This window comes from Ovis canadensis, chromosome 1 (assembly GCF_042477335.2).
Source record: "Ovis canadensis isolate MfBH-ARS-UI-01 breed Bighorn chromosome 1, ARS-UI_OviCan_v2, whole genome shotgun sequence".
Taxonomy (NCBI): domain Eukaryota; kingdom Metazoa; phylum Chordata; class Mammalia; order Artiodactyla; family Bovidae; genus Ovis; species Ovis canadensis.
Window position 1 is genome coordinate 102,521,646 of NC_091245.1, and position 19,691 is coordinate 102,541,336.

The window sequence follows — 19,691 nt, forward strand, 5'->3', positions numbered from 1 at the left end:
CTCCCCATACCATCTCTCTGGGTCATCCCAGTGCACCAGCCCCAAGCATCCTGTATGCTGCATTGAACCTAGACTGGCAATTCGTTTCTTATATGATATTGTACATGTTAATTTTTTTTTAACTAATTCTTTTTCTGTCTTTTCCCCAGAATTACAATGGTGTGTCCGATGTAGAGCTGAGAGTAGCATTACCAGATGGAACAACAGTTACAGTCAGGGTTAAAAAGAACAGTACTACAGACCAAGTATATCAGGTAAATTCAACGTGAACAAGTAGACTTACATTGGTTGGTTTAAAACTGAGAGAGATAGATTAAATGAGTTAACACATAGGAAGTGCTTGGAGTATCTGGCATGTAATAAATGTATTAAATATTAGCTGCTACTGTTGATGTTAATTATTATTAACTTGAAAGTACTTTGTCTTAAAAGAAAGGCAATAAATATCTTAGGTTGTATAGGTTGTGATCAGTACCCCCTCTTTTTAATTGTAAAAACTTTATAATGTACATTAAAATAGAATAGTACCATGAAGTTCCATGTTCTCATCACTCATATTTAATAATCCTCAAGATTTTGCCACATTTGTGTTATAGATACAGTTTTCCTTTTCCTTTGTTTAAATATTTTAAGACAAATTCCATGTTATTGGACCTATATGCATTTCTGTATGCATCTGTGAAAAATACAGACATTTTTTAATATAATCACAAAACTATTATCAAACCTAAGAAATTAACTACTTGCTTGGTATTAACTAATAACAAATCCATAGTCAAGTTTTCCCAGTTGTCTAAAAATGATTCTTTACAGTTGGTTGTTAAAATCTGGATCTAAACAAGGTCCTCATGTGACATTTGGTTTTTATGTTTGTTTTAATATAGGTCCGGCTCCCTTTCCTTCCCTTCCCCAACTTTTCCCCCCAGATTATTTGCTTTATTGCAGAAATTGGGTCTGTGTCCTGTGGAATGTTCCACATTCTGAATTTACCCATTTGTTTCTTTTGCCTATTTATGTAATTTAATATGTCTTTCTGTTTTCTTATATTTTCTATAAATGGAATTTTGCTCTAGAGGCTCGATTAGGTTCTGCTTTTCTGTTAAGAATACTTCATAATCTATGTTATATACTTCATATTACTTCTCAACAGGAGGAACACAATATCTGGTTATCCACTTTTAGTGATTAATTAGTAGCTTTAGGTGGTAATAACTTGATATCTCCATTGTTTACTCCACTGATTTTTTTTTTAATTCATTGAGTTTTTCACTGATAATTACTGTTGTAACCAGTGATTTTATTAAGGGTTGCAAAAATGCTGATTTTCCAGTTCTCTCATGTCTTCACATTTATTAACTAGAATTCTTCTATAAGAATGTTCCCTTATCAACTAAGGCTATTTGGTATCCTGAAATACAGTTTGTAGGGAAGGGGGGATAAATATGTAATTCTTCCCTTTTATTGCCAATTCGTGGCATAAAGAAATGGTGCCCTTATTGATTCCAGTGATATCCAATGAGATATTTTTTTTTTAGTATTATGTGGGTTTTTAGATACTCAGTATGATTTAATCAAAAGCAGTACTCTTTTTGGTGTTCACATTGTTCTGTCTTTGGTCATTAGAAGCTCCTTCATGTCTGCTCCTGTGGGGTTTTTTGGTGCAACTTATTTGTTTATGATAGCATCCTTGCTTTTTGGTACAACAAGATGCTCAGGGCTCGTCTTTGTATATTTCCTATGCTAGATCTAGAATCAGCCATTTTCCCAAGGAGTCCTGTTTCCTTTCAGTGAGGAATGGTGTTTAAAGATCGTGATCTGGGTGCTGGGTATAATTGTTTCTTTTAGGCCTTTTCTTTGGTTGGTAATCTTGATTTGATAAAGAGAGACTAGCAGATGCCTGGATATTAGTGCTTATTTCTACTTTGTAGCAAATAAATTATCCCCCAAACGTTTACTGTATACCATGGCAAAGGGTATATACAGATCTGAGGTATTTCAGAAATTATAAAATGGTAGATTGATTACAAGGAAAACATTAATTTTATATAGCTTACTGATGTTTTGTTTTCAGTATTTCTCTACAAAGGTGTAATTTTTTTTTCAGTTCTCTCCTTACCCGATTACTGAGACTTCTAGCTATAAGCCATTTTCCAGACCCTGAGAAGATACCAGTTTCTATCTGGTGCAGTATAGGATTGTAACTCAGAACTCTTACAGTCTCCAGTCTCTGCCTCACTTCAGGGATGACTCTAGTTCTGCTTCGTGAGCAGATCTGGGAAGAAGGAAGGATATACTTATGTTTGGCTTACCAAGACACTAATACTCAACAGTTTTTTCTTGTTTAATTAACACCTCATTTATACATTTTGGGATTGACCTTGAAAAGGAATTTTGATACTACTAGTTTGTGTTTTTTGCTTTGTGTTTTGTTGTTGTTTACATGTAATTTCGGTTTTCTTTTATCTGTATATGGATCTTTCAATTTCTTTTTATTTGTCACATTAGGACCTTGGTTTCTAGAGAGAAGGACTGATACTTGTTCAAAGTATCTTTGTTGTTCCAACAGTTTGCTTTTTTCATGTGGATAAGAATGACAGTAATTCTTAGGAAATGGAAGTACTGAACATGAGACATGGGTTATCTGAAAAGTAAACAAGAATAATTTGTGAAGTATGAAAAAAATTGGTAACCACTGTTTTAAGCTCAAGAACTAAAGATGTAGATCTTGTGTGGTAACGGCCTGTATTAAAATGTAGGCTGAATGTGTAAGACTAGATATTTATAAGAATTTATTTTCCTCTTAAAATCTGTCCTTGTGAAGCACATGTCTTGCTGTTGCTGCTGCTGCTAAGTTGCTTCAGTTAAGTGCTGTGAAAAAAGACCCTTATGAGATGAAGTTATATTTCAGAGAGTAAAGCTGATATTTAAGGAGAGACTATTAATCAGCTTTAAAATTTGTATTGAGAGGTCATAGCTATTTGGGTCGAATACGATAGGTACTTTTACTCTTTAATTTATTTGATGCATGTATATGCATGCGTGTGTACATACATACAAAGAAGAGCAGCTGTAGACCATGCATTTCGTTTATATGAAGCCAAGATAGTCAGGCCCTTTCCTTCTCCCTGCTTCTCATGCACACAACCTATCTTTTCCCAGCCCCATGAAACTGTGCTTAGTTTCCCTGAAACTAATCTGTTTCGTTTACACTTTAGGCAATTGCAGCAAAGGTTGGCATGGACAGTACGACAGTGAATTACTTTGCCTTATTTGAAGTGATCAATCATTCCTTTGGTAAGTGCCAGTGACTAATATTAAGTTTGGGAATATTTTATTCTAATACTAATGCACCGAATTTCCCAGAAACTGTCAGATTGAAACTGTTGGCCTAGAGAAGATACTGAAGACATGGGGCAGTCCCACTAATTGGACCTGTTTCTAACAAGCAGAAAGGACAAATCCCATTAAGCCCAAGTCTAGGTATCTGATAGCCTTTTTCCTCTTCTGTCAGTGTTGATTACTTGCACCCAGCACTGAAGCAGATATTTTCATGAGATTTTTAAAAATCAGAGATTCAAAATTAATATATTCTAATGAAACCACCTTAAAAAGAGGAGATTTTATTTAACTACAACTTGTTTTAGTGTTCTTTATGCTTTTTGTAGATTTTTTTTTTTTGCTTTTCTCAGAGTAGAATTCTTTATTTTTATTTTATTTTATTTTATTTTTTAAATTTTAAATTCTTTAATTCTTACATGCATTCCCAAACATGACCCCCCCTCCCACCTCCCTCCCCACAACATCTCTCTGGGTCATCCCCATGCACCAGCCCCAAGCATGCTGCACCGTACGTCAGACATGGACTGGCGATTCAATTCTTACATGATAGTATACATGTTAGAATTCCCATTCTCCCAAATCATCCCACCCTCTCCCTCTGAGTCCAAAAGTCCGTTATACACATCTGTGTCTTTTTTCCTGTCTTGCATACAGGGTCGTCATTGCCATCTTCCTAAATTCCATATATATGTGTTAGTATACTGTATTGGTGTTTTTCTTTCTGGCTTACTTCACTCTGTATAATTGGCTCCAGTTTCATTCATCTCATCAGAACTGATTCAAATGAATTCTTTTTAACGGCTGAGTAATACTCCATTGTGTATATGTACCACAGCTTTCTTATCCATTCATCTGCTGATGGACATCTAGGTTGTTTCCATGTCCTGGCTATTATAAACAGTGCTGCGATGAACATTGGGGTACATGTGTCTCTTTCAATTCTGGTTTCCTTGGTGTGTATGCCCAGCAGTGGGATTGCTGGGTCATAAGGTAGTTCTATTTGCAATTTTTTAAGGAATCTCCACACTGTTCTCCATAGTGGCTGTACTAGTTTGCATTCCCACCAACAGTGTAGGAGGGTTCCCTTTTCTCCACACCCTCTCCAGCATTTCTTGCTTGCAGATTTTTGGATTGCAGCCATTCTGACTGGTGTGAAGTGGTACCTCATTGTGGTTTTGATTTGCATTTCTCTAATAATGAGTGATGTTGAGCATCTTTTCATGTGTTTGTTAGCCATCCGTATGTCTTCTTTGGAGAAATGTCTATTTAGTTCTTTGGCCCATTTTTTGATTGGGTTGTTTATTTTTCTGGAATTGAGCTGCGTAAGTTGCTTGTATATTTTTGAGATTAGTTGTTTGTCAGTTGCTTCATCTGCTATTATTTTCTCCCATTCACAAGGCTGTCTTTTCACCTTGCTTATATTTTCCTTTGTTGTGCAGAAGCTTTTAATTTTAATTAGATCCCATTTGTTTATTTTTGCTTTTATTTCCAGAATTCTTTTTGTAGATTTTTAAGAATAGCTTTATCTTTCCAGGAGTTAGAAAGAGATACACTAATTAAAAGGCTTTGTTTTAATGCATGTATTTAAGTTTCTATGTAAACAGGTATCCTTTTTCTAGGAAGTTTTATTGCATGGTGATAGAGCTTTTCTCTTACATATTATTTTATAAAAGCTAGGGACAGTTTCATTGAGACCACAAAGGCGGGGAAGTCAAAAGGCTTCCTCTGACTTCCAGTGGTTTTGGAAGATTGACAGATTTCCAGTGGTTTATGGGTTTTTCCCCATCATACATATATAGGGGTAAGGGCAGAAACAACAGATCTATAAATCAGAATTTCCCCATTCTGGAAAGGGAGAGAGTTTGGGAGATTTGAATCGCCCTGTCATCCCAGGTCAAGGTAAAACAACTTTGATTCCCCCTAAAGCAGCTATTTCTCAATTATTTATTGTCTTCTCAACTCTCTGTAGTCTAAGAGGCAGACATAAATGTTGCAAAGGATTTTAAGGAACCAGGACACTTGGATTCAAATCTTATCCTTCTTTTCTAAGCTTTTCAATTCAGTTCAGTTGCTTAGTTGTGTCCGACTCTTTGCGACCCCATGAACTTTAGCACTCCAGGTCTCCCTGTCCATCGCCAACTCCTGGAGTTTACTCAAACTCAAGCCCATTGAGTTGGTGATACCATCCAACCATCTCATCCTCTGTCGTCTCCTTCACCTACTGCCTTTAATCTTTTCCAGCATCAGGGTCTTTTCCAATGAGTCAGTTCTTTCCATTAGGTGTCCAAAGGATTGGAGTTTCAGAATCAGTCCTTCCAATGAATATTTAGGATTGATTTCCTTTAGGATAGACTGGTTGGATCTCCTTGCAGTCCAAGGGACTCTCAAGAGTCTTCACCACCACCACAGTTGAAAAGCATCAATTTTTTGGCGCTCAACTTTCTTTATAGTCCAACTCTCAGATCCATCCATGACTACTGGAAAAACCATAGCTTTGACTAGATGGACCTTTGTTGGCAAAGTAATATCTCTGCTTTTTAATAAGCTGTCTAGGTTGGTCATAGCTTTTCTTCCAGGGAGTAAGCGTTTTTTAATTTCATGGCTGCAATCACCATCTGCAGTGATTTTGGAGCCCAACAAAATAAAGTCTGACACTGTTTCCATTGTTTCCCCATCTATTTACCATGAAGTGATGGGACCAGATGCCATGATCTTGGTTTTCTGAATGTTGAGTTTTAAGCCAACTTTTTCACTCTCCTCTTTCACTTTCATCAAGAGGCTCTTTAGATCTTCTTTGCTTTCTGCCATAAGGGTGGTGGTATCTGCATATCTGAGGTTATTGATATTTATCCTGGCAAAATCTTGATTCCAGCTTGTGTTTCATCCAGTCCAGCATTTCTCATGATATATTCTGCATATAAGTTAAATAAGCAGGGTGACAATAGAGAGCCTTGATGTACTTCTTTGCCGATTTGGAACCAGTCTGTTGTTCGATGTCCAGTTCTAACTGTTGTTTCTTGACCTGCATACAGATTTCTCAGGAGGTAGGTCAGGTGGTCTGAAATTCCCATCTCTTTCAGAATTTTCCACATTTTGTTGTGATCCACATAGTCAAAGGTTTTGACATAGTCAATAAAGCAAAAGTAGATGTTTTCCTGGAACTCTCTCACTTTTTTGATGATCCACTGGCTGCTGGCAATTTGGTCTCTGGTTTGTCTGCCTTTTCTAAATCCAGCTTGAATATCTGGAAGTTCATGGTTCACATACTGCTGAAGCCTGGCTTGGAGAATTTTGAGCATTACTTTGCTAGCATGTGAGATGAGTGCAATTGTGTGGTAGTTTGAGCATTCTTTGGCATTGCCTTTTGCCGGGGTCCAGCCCCGGTGGATCCAGGGTGATTCGAAGGTGGGGGGACGGTGTTGGTGTCTTTGGAAAAATACATATTTAATTACAGATATAGAGAGAGATAGTGTAGAAAAAGAGGCTGAATAACTTGGTCTACGTGGAATAACATCCATACACCAGATGGGAATTCAGCCAGAAAAACAGGAGCAAGAAAGAAGCGACATGGGGGAATCAGTTTTTCCGGAAACTGATCCGATTTCTTCATTTTTGGGTTTGCTTATATACCTTTTGTTACATATAGGGATGAATACAGAGTCACGCGGGGGTCAGCAGTCCTGACCTTTATCAAAATCAGGTGCTTCACATAAATGTATAAAAAAAGGTCTTAGGCATATTACATCATCTTCTGGCCATAAGTGAGACCTGCTGACATTTTATGATCCTTTCTTTCTGATAACCAAAAAACTTATTTCTTCCAAGGGTGTTTTTTCTTAAACCAGGCACCACCCTCCAAATAAAGTTGCATTCCTATAGGATGAGGGTGTAGTGAGTTACAATCAAGAAAGGAATTTATTTAACCCAAGGTTAACATGATTAATCTTAAAGGTTAATACTTATTTCTCCTATATGCTTAAAGGTTAATGCTTATTTCTCCTATATGCTAGTTATATTCATTATAAGGGCCAGGAGCATGGAGATTTAGCAGCAAACATCAGCTCAAAAAATGAAAATCCTTTCACCAATGTTCCCCTTAAGATCTATTTAGTCTTAAGATAGTGATAAAGTTACATTTTTACATAGCAAGGACACAGTGATTTATAACAAAGTACAGTGATCTATTACAAAAGAGGAAATTCATTAACTCAAAAAGTCTAGTATTGCTAACATCAAAAACTACTATATTTCCTTATCTATATTCCAAATACATTGATTAATATATTCCCAGGTGCCTAAGGATATGGAGGCCTGGCAGCAGTCATTGACTCAACAAGAAGAAAAAGCCCTATGCTAATTAAGACTCTCAAAATGCTCCAAAGCTCTCTGTGCTGTTTATGGTTAAGAGGTAGTAAATAATCATGTGGCAGGAGTATGGATAATCCTGTCACACAAGCTAGTCTGTCAGCAGAGAGGTTTGACCTGAGACATCCTTGTCCCACCCAGAGCAGGGAATTAGCAGCAATTATTGACACAACAAATGAAAAACCCTTCACCAATATAATTCCTAACCAACCCACTATACTAATAATTTCCAACTCCCCAAAAGAATTTGCCTTTAGTAAGTCTAAAACATCTCATGCCTCTCAGATTGGGAGGCTGTAAACAATCACATGTGGCCGGACAAACCTATACAGGTGAGCTAGATAACCTTCAGAGGAGTCCGTAATCTGAAACACTCTTGTCATGCCCAGGGAATTTTTATTGCCTTGGAGCTGCACGTTTACTCCTTCTCCGAGAGAAATGGTGATGGGGGAGAGCCCCCCGTAAAGTCAGAGGTGTAGCTGAGAGCATAAAACAGACTCTGGTTTTGGGGTAGATGCTCGGAAACAGGGGGTTTCCTGAGGCTTGATCACGCCTTTGCGTATGCCAAACCTCCTTCCTCATGACCTTTGCCATGGGCGGCGTTCCTCACGGTGGTCCCCGGCAGCCTTTCTTTGGGATTGGAATGAAAATGGACCTTTTCCAGTCCTGTGGCCACTGCTGAGTTTTCCAAATTTGCTGGCATATTGAGTGCAGCACTTTCACAGCATCATCTTTTAGGATTTGAAATAGCTCAACTGGAATTCCATCACCTCCACTAGCTTTGTTCATAGTGATTCTTCCTAAGGCCCACTTGACTTCACATTCCAGGATGTCTGGCTCTAGGTGAGTGATCACACCATCATGATTATCTGGGTCATGAAGATCTTTTTTGTATAGTTCTGTGTATTCTTGCCACCTCTTCTTAATATCTTCTGCTTCTGTTAGGTCCTTACCATTTCTGTCCTTTATTGTGCCCATCTTTGGATGAAATGTTCCCTTGGTAGCTCTAATTTCTCTAGTGTTTCCCATTCTATTGTTTTCCTCTATTTCTTTGCATTGATTGCTGAGGAAGGCTTTCTTATCTCTCCTTGCTATTCTTTGGAACTCTGCATTCAAATGGGCATATTTTTCCTGTTCTCCTTTTCCTTTCGCTTCTCTTCTTTTCATAGCTGTTTGTAAGGCCTCCTCAGACAACCATTTTGCCTCTTTGCATTTATATTTTTGGGGGATTGTCTTGATCCCTGTCTCCTATACAATGTCATGAGCCTCCATCCATAGTTCTTCAAACACTCTATCAGATCTAATCCCTTGAATCTATTTGTCACTTCTGCTGTATAAGCTTTAGTTAGCAAATAAAATGAAAAATACAAAATCTTTCTTTTGCAGTTATAAAGACAGTAACATTGGCTTCCCTGGTGGCTCAGAGGTTAGAGCATCTGCCTGCAATGTAGGAGACCTGGGTTTGATCCCTGGGTCAGGAAATTCCCCTGGAGAAGGAAATGGCAACCCAGTCCAGTGTTCTTGCCTGGAGAATCCCATGGACGGAATACACAGGGTCGCAAAGAGTCGGACATGACCGAGCAACTTCACTTCCTTCAAAAACAGTAAACATCAAGAGAAAGAACTCAGCCTTTTTTAAGAGAAACAGTATAGAAATTAAAAGTGGTGGTGTTTTATCTTGCTTGAGCATTGTTGCTGCTGCTGCTAAGTCACTTCAGTTATGTCCGACTTTGTGTGACCCCATAGACGGCAGCCCACCAGGCTCCCCCGTCCCTGGGATTCTCCAGGCAAGAACACTGGAGTGGGTTGCCATTTTCTTCTCCAATGCATGAAAGTGAAAAGTGAAAGGGAAGTCGCTCAGTCATGTCCAACTCTTTGCGACCCCATGGACCGCAGCCTACCAGGCTCCTCTGTCCATGGAATTTTCCAGGCAAGAGTACTGGAGTGGGGTGCCATCGCCTTCTCTGTGAGCATTGTTAGGAAGAGGAAATAATGCTACCCAGAAGACACTTTTCACTTTGATGAATGTCTTATATTTGTGGAGGGATAGGGAGAGCCTTTTAGTTTTTACGAATAAAAGCACCATAAGTAAATAAAATGCACTGTAGCTGGATAAAAGGGGAGACTTGGTTTAAAGAGGTTCAGTGGTCATTGGCATAGTGAGTGAAGTCGCGCAGTCGTGTCCAACTCTTTGTGACCCCATGGACTGTAGCCTACCAGGCTTCTCCGTTCATGGGATTCTTCAGGCAAGAATACTGGAGTGCGTTACCATTTCCTTCTCCAGGGGATCTTCCCAGCCCAGGGATCGAACCCAGGTCTCCCGCATTGGAGGCAGACACTTTAACCTCTGAGCCACCAGGGAAGCATAACTTGCCCAATAATGGATCAGATATTTTAACTGACTTTGGAGTAGGTGCTGTCCACAGAGTCAGCATGTTAATTGAAGGGCGTGTCATTCAGGTGATAGATTTCAGTTAGCTTGAGGCTCAACTGGCCAGTCATATTAGAAGGCATAGATTTGGCTAGACAAATTGGATATTTTGTGGTCCCAAGACAGAGCTCCTTGATGGTCTAAGCTGATGTCCCGGTTAATGACCAACTCCATTCTTGTTTGCTTTACACAGTTCACACTAAGGAAATGCCTTATATGTCTTCTCACTCTGGCTTGCTTTGTTTTGTCTTCTGTCTAGTGCGTAAGCTGGCACCTAACGAATTTCCCCATAAACTCTACGTCCAGAATTACACATCAGCTGTGCCAGGTACCTGCTTGACCATTCGAAAGTGGCTTTTTACGACAGAAGAGGAAATCCTCTTAAATGACAATGACCTTGCTGTTACGTACTTCTTTCATCAGGTAGGTAAACTGATCTCCCTGGAGAGTCCTAATTTCTTTTTCTGTTTGTATATAGTGGTCATTTGCCAATCCTGTGTGAATCCTTGAGTAAGCTGTTTTGCCTCCTAGATTTTAATTAACTTTGTAAAATGTTCTTTTTTGTGAAATTCATAAAATTTCACAAAAGATAAGTTTAAGAAAGGGGTATCCTGGAATTCAAAATGTATTTATTATTATTTTTTAAAGCAATAGCAAATGAAGATAATGGGGCTCTGTACTTTTTCAAAAAGATCTTCATCAGACAGTATGGAGATTCCTTTAAAAACTAGGAATAAAACTACCATATGACCCAACAATCCCACTACCCTGAGAAAAACCATAATTGAAAAAGGCATGTGTCCCCCAGTGTTCATTGCAGCACTATTTGCAAGAGCTAGGACATGGAAGCAGCCTAGATGTCCATCAACAGATGGATGGATGAAGAAGCTGTGCTACATATATACAAGGGAATATTGCTCAGCCATGGAAAGGAACGTATTCGAGTCAGTGCTAATGAGGCAGATGAATCAAGAGCCTATTATACAGAGTGAAGTAAGTCAGAAAGAAAAACAAGTATCATATATTAATGTGTATATATATATGGAATCTAGAAAGATGGTACTGATGAACCTAATTGCAGGGCAGCAGTGGAGATGCAGACATAGCGAACAGACTTATGGGCATGGGAGGCAGAAGGAGAAGAAAAGGGTGGGATGGCTGAAGAGAGTGGCATGGAGACATATACACTACCATATGTGAAATAGATAGCCAGTGGGAATTTGCCTATGACTCAGGAACTCAAACTGGGGCTCTGTGACAACCTAGAGGACTGGAATGGGGTGGGAGGTGGGAGGGAGGTTCAAGAGGGAGGAGACATAGGTATTACCTATGGTTGATTCACGCTGATGTATGGCAGAGACCAACACAATAAAGCAATTATCCTTCAATTAAAAATAATAAGTTTTAAAAGTTTTTCATCAAAACTGTATATCCATAGAGCTTAAAGCATCAAATAGTTCTACACAGGTTATTATGAAAATATTAGTTATTCCCACTTCTTTCCTCTCATAGGCAACCACTTTCACCTCTTTTTAGCTTTGTTTTTCTGTTGTTATTTATTCCATCTTTTTAAAAAAAATTTATTGAAGTATAGTTGATTTACAATGTTGTATTAGTTTCTGGTGTACAGCAGAGCGATTCAGCTATACATATATATATTCTTTTTCATAGTCTTTTCTATTATGGTTTATTGCAAGATATTGAATACCATTCCCTGTGCTGAATAGTAGGTCCTTGTTAATTACCTGTTTTGTATATAGTAGTGTGTATCTGTTAATCTTAAACTCCTAATTTACCCCCTGTACTTTCCCCTTGGTAAGCATGTGGGATCTTAATTCCCTGACCGAGGATCAAACACATGCCCCCTGTATTGGGAGCATGGAGTCTTAACCACTGGACTACCAGGAAAGTCCCCTGTTTATGTTCCTTAAAGAAGTTCATTTGTATCATATTTTAGATTCCACATATAAATGATATCATATGATATTTGTTGAATAATGCTCTATCTCACACACACACACACACACACACACACACACGTTCTTAATCCATTCATCTATCCATGGATATGTAGGTTGCTTCCATGATGAAGGGGATAAATAAGGAGTTTAAGATTAACAGATACACACCACTATATACAAAATAGGTAATTAACAAGGACCTACTATTTAGCACGGGAAACGGTATTCAATATCTTGCAATAAATCATAATAGAAAAGACTATGAGAAAGAATATATATATGTATAGCTGAATCACTCTGCTGTACACCAGAAACTAATACAACATTGTTATAAATAGTACTACAGTGAACATTGGGGTTCTTGTATCTTTTTGAATTAGTTTTCTCCATATATATGCCCAAGAATAGAATTTTTTGATTGTATGGTTACTCTGCTCTACTTTCAGTTTTATGAGGAACCTCCATACCGGTTTCCACAGTTCAGTTCAGTTCAGTTCAGTTGCTCAGTCGCGTCCGACTCTTTGCGACCTCATGAACTGCAGCACACCAGGCCTCTCTGTCCATCACCAACTCCCGGAGTTTACTCAAACTTATGCCCATTGAGTTGGTAATGTCATCCAACCATTTCATCCTCTGTCGTCCCCTTTTCCTCCTGCCTTCAATCTCTTCCAGCATCAGGGTCTTTTCCAGTGAGTCGGTTCTTAGCATCAGGTAGCCAAAGTATTGGAGTTTCAGCTTCAGCATCAGTCCTTCCCATGAATATTCAGGACTGATTTCCTTTAGGTTAGACTGGTTGGATCTCCTTGCAGTCCAAGGGACTCTCAAGAGTCTTCACCACCACCACAGTTGAAAAGCATCAATTCTTTGGTGCTCAGCTTTCTTTATAGTCCAACTCTCAGATCCATCCATGACTACTGGAAAAACCATAGCTTTGACTTAGATGGACCTTTGTTGGCAAAGTAATGTCTCTGCTTTTTAATAAGCTGTCTAGGTTGGTCACAGCTTTTCTTCCAAGGAGTAAGCATCTTTTAATTTCATGGCTGCAATCACCATCTGCAGTGATTTTGGAGCCCCCCCCAAAATTGGTGTAGCTGCTTTCCTCAGTAGCTGCACCAATTTACATTCCTACCAACAGTGTAGGAGGGTTTGTTTTTCTCCACACCCTCTCCAGCATTTCTTTTTTTTTGCTTTTGTTTCAATTGTTTATTAACCAGAACGCAAAAATAATCCTGGTAGATACCTTAGTTCATCCTTCTAATAAGCCTGTTGATCTGGTCTTCCCTGTTGCCAGCATCTCCACCTTCTACAAAATGGGTGGTCTTTTTCTTCATTCCACCTCGTGGAGAAGACAATTTAAAGGGCCACAGGAAGTTGTTTGCTCCTTTGAAACGTTTTCCAACGGTATAGATCTCATGAATCAGATCCTCCATGCAGATGATTCCATATTTCCCAAGAGATCGAGCAATCAATGCATTGTCTGTCAGGGCAATTCGCTTTTTGTTGATTTTGCCATAACCACGCTTGTAGATCAGTTCATTTACAGACTTCAGATTTGGGTACCCCCATGCAATGTATGGCTCCACAATTCTCAGCATATTAATTGATGCCTTGTTGAGCTTCACAAAGGTGCCATTGAAGATCTGCCGGAGGCGAAGGAGCTGCAGCACCTTTCGAACCTTTGGGCTCACACCGTTGATACCTCTGATCCTGATGACAAACGCCAATTTGGGTTCCGTGGGTACATAGAAGTTGCCGGCTTTTCATGCCATCCTAGCCATTCGAATTTCAGTTCTGTACATCTGCCTGTATTCCTTGTGGTAATGCTTAGCTTTTTCATAGATAAGCTTCCTCCTTGCCTTTCGAAGCATCTTTTGGGCAAACTTCTTTCTCAGTCGCTTGATCTTAAGCTCTGCGAAATTCTTCCGCTTTTTTTCTTAAGGGTTTCTGGCACAGCAGGAACCTTCTTTTTCTTCTCTTCTGCAGCCTCCATGGTTCCAGCCGGGAAAGAGGATCCAGCATTTCTTATTTGTAGACTTTTTAATGATGGTTATTCGGACCATTGTGAAGTGATACCTCATTGCAGTTTTGATTTGCATTTCTCTAATAATGAGTGATATTGAGCATATTTTTTAAAAATTCATTTTATTGAAGTGTTGACTTATAATTGTGTTAATTTCTACTGTACAACAAAGTGATTCAGTTACACATATGTATACACATGTTCTTTTCCATATTCTTTTCCATTATGGTTTATCACAGGATATTGAGTATAGATCCCATTGCTATATAATATGACTTTGTTACCTGTTCATCCTATATATGATAGTTTGCATCTGCTAATCCCAAACTCACAATCCTTCCTCCCCGTGGTGACTGCAGATCTATTCTCTATGTCTTTGAGTGTGTTTTTTGTTTCACAGATATGTTTATTTGTGTCATATTTTAGATTCTACATACAAGTGATGTCATATGGCATTTGTCTTTTTCTGACTGACTTTGCTTAGTATCATAATCTCTAGGTCCACCTATGTTGCTGAAAATGTCACCATTGCAGTCTTTTTTATGGCTCAGTAATATTTCACTGTGTGTGTAAGTTATTTTCTAGAAGTCAGACTATCTGGTTTAAGTACAAGCTCTCCATTGGGTAAATATTTAACATAGCTTTGTTAAGATCTGTTTTCTGGAAAACAAGAGGGGGAGGATTGCGATAGTGACGAACCAGTTCACGCCGGAGCCAGGGCAGCAGCGTAGCGGTCAGACGCAGCCGCTGCGCGGAACTCTGAGGAAAGTCTTTCGCCAGGCGGACACGCCGCCTCCGCCGCCGCAGCAGCATCATGGGGAAGGGTGACCCCAACAAGCCACAGGGCAAGATGTCTCCGTATGCCTTCTTCGTGCAGACCTGCCGCTTGGAGCACAAGAAGAAGCACCCCGACTCCTCAGTCAATTTCGCAGTTTTCCAAGAAATGTTCTGAAAGATGGAAGACCATGTCGGCCAAGGAAAAGTCCGAGTTCGAAGACATGGCAAAAAGTGACAAAGCTCGCTACGACAGGGAGATGAAAAATTATGTCCCTCCTAAAGGTGACAAGAAGGGAAAGAAGAAAGATCCCAACGCTCCGAAAAGGCCTCCATCTGCCTTCTTCCTCTTTCGCTCTGAACATTGCCCAAAGATCAAAAGTGAACACCCTGGCTTATCCATTGGGGATACTGCAAAAAAATTGGGTGAAATGTGGTCTTAGCAGTCAGCCAAAGATAAACAGCCTTATGAACAGAAAGCGGCTAAGCTAAAGGAGAAATATGAAAAGGATATTGCTGCATACTGTGCCAAGGGCAAGAGTGAAGCCCGGGAGAAAAGGGCCCTGGCAGGCCGACAGGCTCCAAGAAGAAGAATGAACCAGAGGATGAGGAGGAAGAAGATGAAGATGAGGAGGAGGAGGAAGATGAGGAATAAATGGCTGCCTTGTAATGATGTGTGTGGAGTGTGCATGTGTGCTTAGGCAATTATTTTGCTAAGAATGTGAATTCAAGTGCAGCTCAATATTAGCTTCAGTATAAAAACTACAGATTTTTGTATAGCTGGTAAGATTCTTTGTAGAGAAAATACCTTTTTAAAAATGCAAGTTGTGGCTTTTTGAGGGGCCACTACATACAGTTAGAGTTTCAAGCTTCTGATGTTAAATGTTTCTAAATATTTAATGGTTTCTTTAATTTCTTGACTTGTGTATGGTAGCACAGCAAACTCATAGAAATTAGCATCAATAACACCTTTTGGGTTTTCTAGAATGAGAATGTTGTGGGTTTTTTTTTTTAATTTTGTAATAAAATTATGTATATTATTCCTATTGTTCTTGTCATATAAGCTAAATTAGCTTTTACTTTCATGGTCTGGAGCTATGTCACTTTTTTTGTCTTTCTGCCTAATAGTTCTTAGACATGGTTGATTTAGTAAAATGTTTTGTTAAAAGTCAAACATGCCAATATTCATATTTACACAGAGTGTTCTTTAAAAATCAATTCTGGAATTTAATGAACTTTAAAAATTAAAAAATCTGTGTTCCGATCTGTTAAAGGGTAATAGTAGTACTTCCCTTTTTAAAAAAAATCAGTATCAAACTTTAAACAAAGCAGAGCTTGTGAAATTACTTTTTGAATTATAAAACTGTAAAACAAAAGTAGGGCTGGCTTCCCTGGTGGCTCAGTGGTAAAAAATCCACCTGCCAGTATAGACAGAGGTTTGATCCCTGGGTCGGGAAAATCCCCTGGAGAAGGAAATGGTAACCCCTACTCCAGTATTCTTGGCTGGGAAATCCCATGGACAGAGAAGCCTGGTGGGCTGCATGCACGGGGTTGCAAAGAATTGGACACAGCTCAGCAACTAAACAACAACAACCGACCGAGACATTTAGGTGGAAAAGCTTTAGGAAAACTCTTATTTTGTGTCAGTGTCTCATACCCCAGAACTTTTTGAACTCTCCTGTTTCTTCAGTTTTTTAAACAGCTTTATTGAGGTATAGTTGATGCAGTAGACTGTATATATTTATAATTTGATAAGTTTTTGTTTTTGTTTACTCTCAACCGTTTAAAAATGTGCAGTTCAGTAGTGTTAAATTCACTTCATTATGCAAGAGATCTCCAGAACTTTTTCCTCTGCAAAACTAAAATTCTACCCATTAAACAACTCATTTTCCTCTCCCCTACTTATGGCAACTCCCCTTCTACTTTCTGTGAACTTGACTACTTTAGTTATCTCATGTAAGTGGAATAATACATTATTTGTCTTTTGTGACTTGCTTATTTAGCATAATGTCTTTAAGGCTTATTCATGTTATTAATGACTGAAGCAACTTAGCAACAGCAGCAGCAGCATGTTATTAAGGCTGAATAATAATATGCCATTATATGTGTATATCACATTTTGTTTATTCATCTGTGGATGGACATTTGGGTTGCTTTTACCTCTTGGCTATTATGAATGATGCTGTTATGAACAGGGTTATGTAAATGTCTCTTCAAAATTCTGCTTTTAATATCCCCAGAACCATGGTCAATGGCTGGATCATAGGGAAATTCTATTTTTAATTTTTTGAGGAACCGCCTCACTGTTTTCCATAGCAGCTGTACCATTTTACATTCCCAGCAGTACACAGCAGCTCAAATTATTTTATGATTGACTAGGTAAACAATTGTGCCTTTTGGAAAATAATACTGAAAATTTTCCCTCACTTAATTTTAGTTGATTTTTTGTATCATATTTTGATGGTGGGACTGTCTCATACATCTCATCAATTCTAAGATGCCATCAGTTGTAAGATGCACTAGTATGTTATGTACTGCTAAGAGAAAAAAGCTACCAATTAAACAACATGTATCATTGATTATAAGATGTGTCCCAATTATAGGAATGATAAAATGTGAGAAAACTATGCACCTTAGAATTGATGAAATACTAGATAATAATGATAGTAATGTGCCTTTTCCTTAAAAAATAGATAAAGTCAAAATCCATAGTAGGATATATTTAATTTCTGGCTAAACCTAGCAGATTAAACACACATTTAAACTACTTTTTGAAAGCTTACTAGAATAATCATAGTGGATTTTAAGAGGCATAAACCTTGTGAAGAGAATAGGCGGAGACGTAATAGATGAGAATGGTCAACAGTTTTTAGAAAATGAATGTTTGAATGAGTCAATAGGCGTTTGGTGTTTGGTTATTGTGGAAGAATTGGTAAGAGGCGTGTGGAAAGTTACAAACATAAGGCGGTTAACCTAAAAGGAGAACAAAATGTATGAGGAAGGAAGCCCTGGTAACAGCACGTGATTTAGTTGTGAACAGTGTTTACATGCTTATAATAATGTATTGAGTACAGTATTCAATACTGATTACTGATTTAATTTTTATTGAGATGTTAGAGGAAGAAGAGAGAGTGCAGGAGTGGTATATGAAAGCTAAAATGTTACTGTTTTTGGCTGCACATTATGGGATGCGGGATCCTAGTTCCCCAACCAGGGATTGAACCCATGCCCTCTGCAGTGGAAGCATGGATGCTCAACCACTGGACCACCAGGGTAGTCCCTAAAACTTCTTTTTTTTAACTCTTTATATTTATTTTAAAAAATAATTTGTTTATGGCTATGCTGGGTCTTCGTTGCTGTGCGAGGAGTCTCTCTAGTTAGGTGAGCAGGAGGCTACTCTCTAGTTGTACTGCGGTGACTTCTTTTTTTGTGGAGCATGGCCTCTAGGGCACGCAGGCTTCAGTAGCTGTGGCATGTGGATTCAATAGTTGCAGCTCCTGGGCTCTAGAGCACAGGCTCAGTAGTTGTGGCACACGGGCTTAGTTGCTCCGAGGCATGTGAGCTCTTCTGGGGTCAAGGGTTAAACCCATGTCTTCTACATTGGCAAGAGGATTCTTCACCACTGGGCCACTAGGGAAGCCCAAAACTTATTATTTTTAACACGCAAGTCAACATTGTCTAAAATTGACAAGTTAAGGAATTAGCATAAGCATGACATTTAGAATTATGAAAGGAATATCACAAAAAACTGCTTACAGTGCTTAACAATATCTGGAATGAGGCTGTGCAATCAAACTTGTTTTGGTTAGGCACATCTTAGTAATACATATTTTTAAAAACTATGTTATCTCTTTTATTTCATAAATTTTTTTCAATGAAGAGAAAAAGGAATCTAGTGTCCTGATACTTATGTTTTCCACTCAGCTAGTCAAGCAATATAATCTTGGTTAGAAATGAGTGAGGAGAGAACATTTTTGCTGCCCCACACGAAAATAGTTCACTTAGAGTTGCTGGAGTAGATGTTCGCTCTGGCCCATCTCTGCCCAGGGGAAATGGTCATCAGTAAGTACTTAAGTGCTGTTACCAGTCGGACAGTTCTAGGTGTTAGAGATACTGAATTGATAAACCAGTATTTTGTTTTCCCTCTTTACTTCTCTCACAACTTTTTCAGTCTAACTGATTTAAATTTGATCTAGCTGGAGCACCAGGTCTTTTGGTGATAGCGTTCAGGTTCTGCAGGACGTTGGTGGCAGTTCTCATTGAGCATCCCCTCTGTGAATATAATCTCTCTGCCTAAGTGAATCCTCGCTTTTGTGGCTAGGATCGGGGAGACACTGGGATACTCTTTCCAGTGGCAGTCCCAGGGAGGATATATCCTTGTGTGGTTCTTAGAACAGGCAAATAAATGATGCCAGTATCAATGATAGTAATAATAACTATTTATATATATTTCACAAGGCTATTAACATCTTTTATCTTGTTATCTACCTTCAAGATGGATTTTATTCTTGTTTTGCAGACTGAGAGGGTTTAAGTGACTTACTCAAATGTATATGGGTAGGTGACAGCTAGAATTTGAACTCGTCTCTTGACTTCAATCCTGAGTTCATTCTAATTGGCAAATGTTTTCCTATAAAAGACTGTGGGGAATGATTTCTACCTGAAGGAACTCTTCAGTTTTCTGATGAAGATTCAGGTGGTTCCCTGCCTGGTGTCTGCATAGGGTTGTCTTTGGAGTAACTCACTGAGGGTAGATCCTGAATGCTCTGGACAAATGATTCTGTTTGTTCTTTTTCTTTTT

General features: G+C 38.7%; 1 protein-coding gene and 2 pseudogenes across 3 annotated transcripts in view; 2 read left to right on the forward strand and 1 right to left on the reverse strand.

The window, feature by feature from the left end:
• SNX27 (sorting nexin 27) overlaps positions 1 to 19,691 on the forward strand; it is an 85,239-nt gene that overhangs the window by 51,853 nt on the left and 13,695 nt on the right. For all 3 annotated transcript variants that reach the window (XM_069542320.1, XM_069542326.1, XM_069542310.1), the window contains exons 5-7: positions 150 to 254; positions 3,216 to 3,294; positions 10,395 to 10,558. In XM_069542320.1, the coding sequence (XP_069398421.1) occupies positions 150 to 254; positions 3,216 to 3,294; positions 10,395 to 10,558 (348 nt within the window). The remainder of the gene's footprint in view (positions 1 to 149; positions 255 to 3,215; positions 3,295 to 10,394; positions 10,559 to 19,691) is intronic.
• Positions 13,280 to 14,086, reverse strand: LOC138414593 (large ribosomal subunit protein uL30 pseudogene; annotated as a pseudogene).
• Positions 14,855 to 15,634, forward strand: LOC138414602 (high mobility group protein B2 pseudogene; annotated as a pseudogene).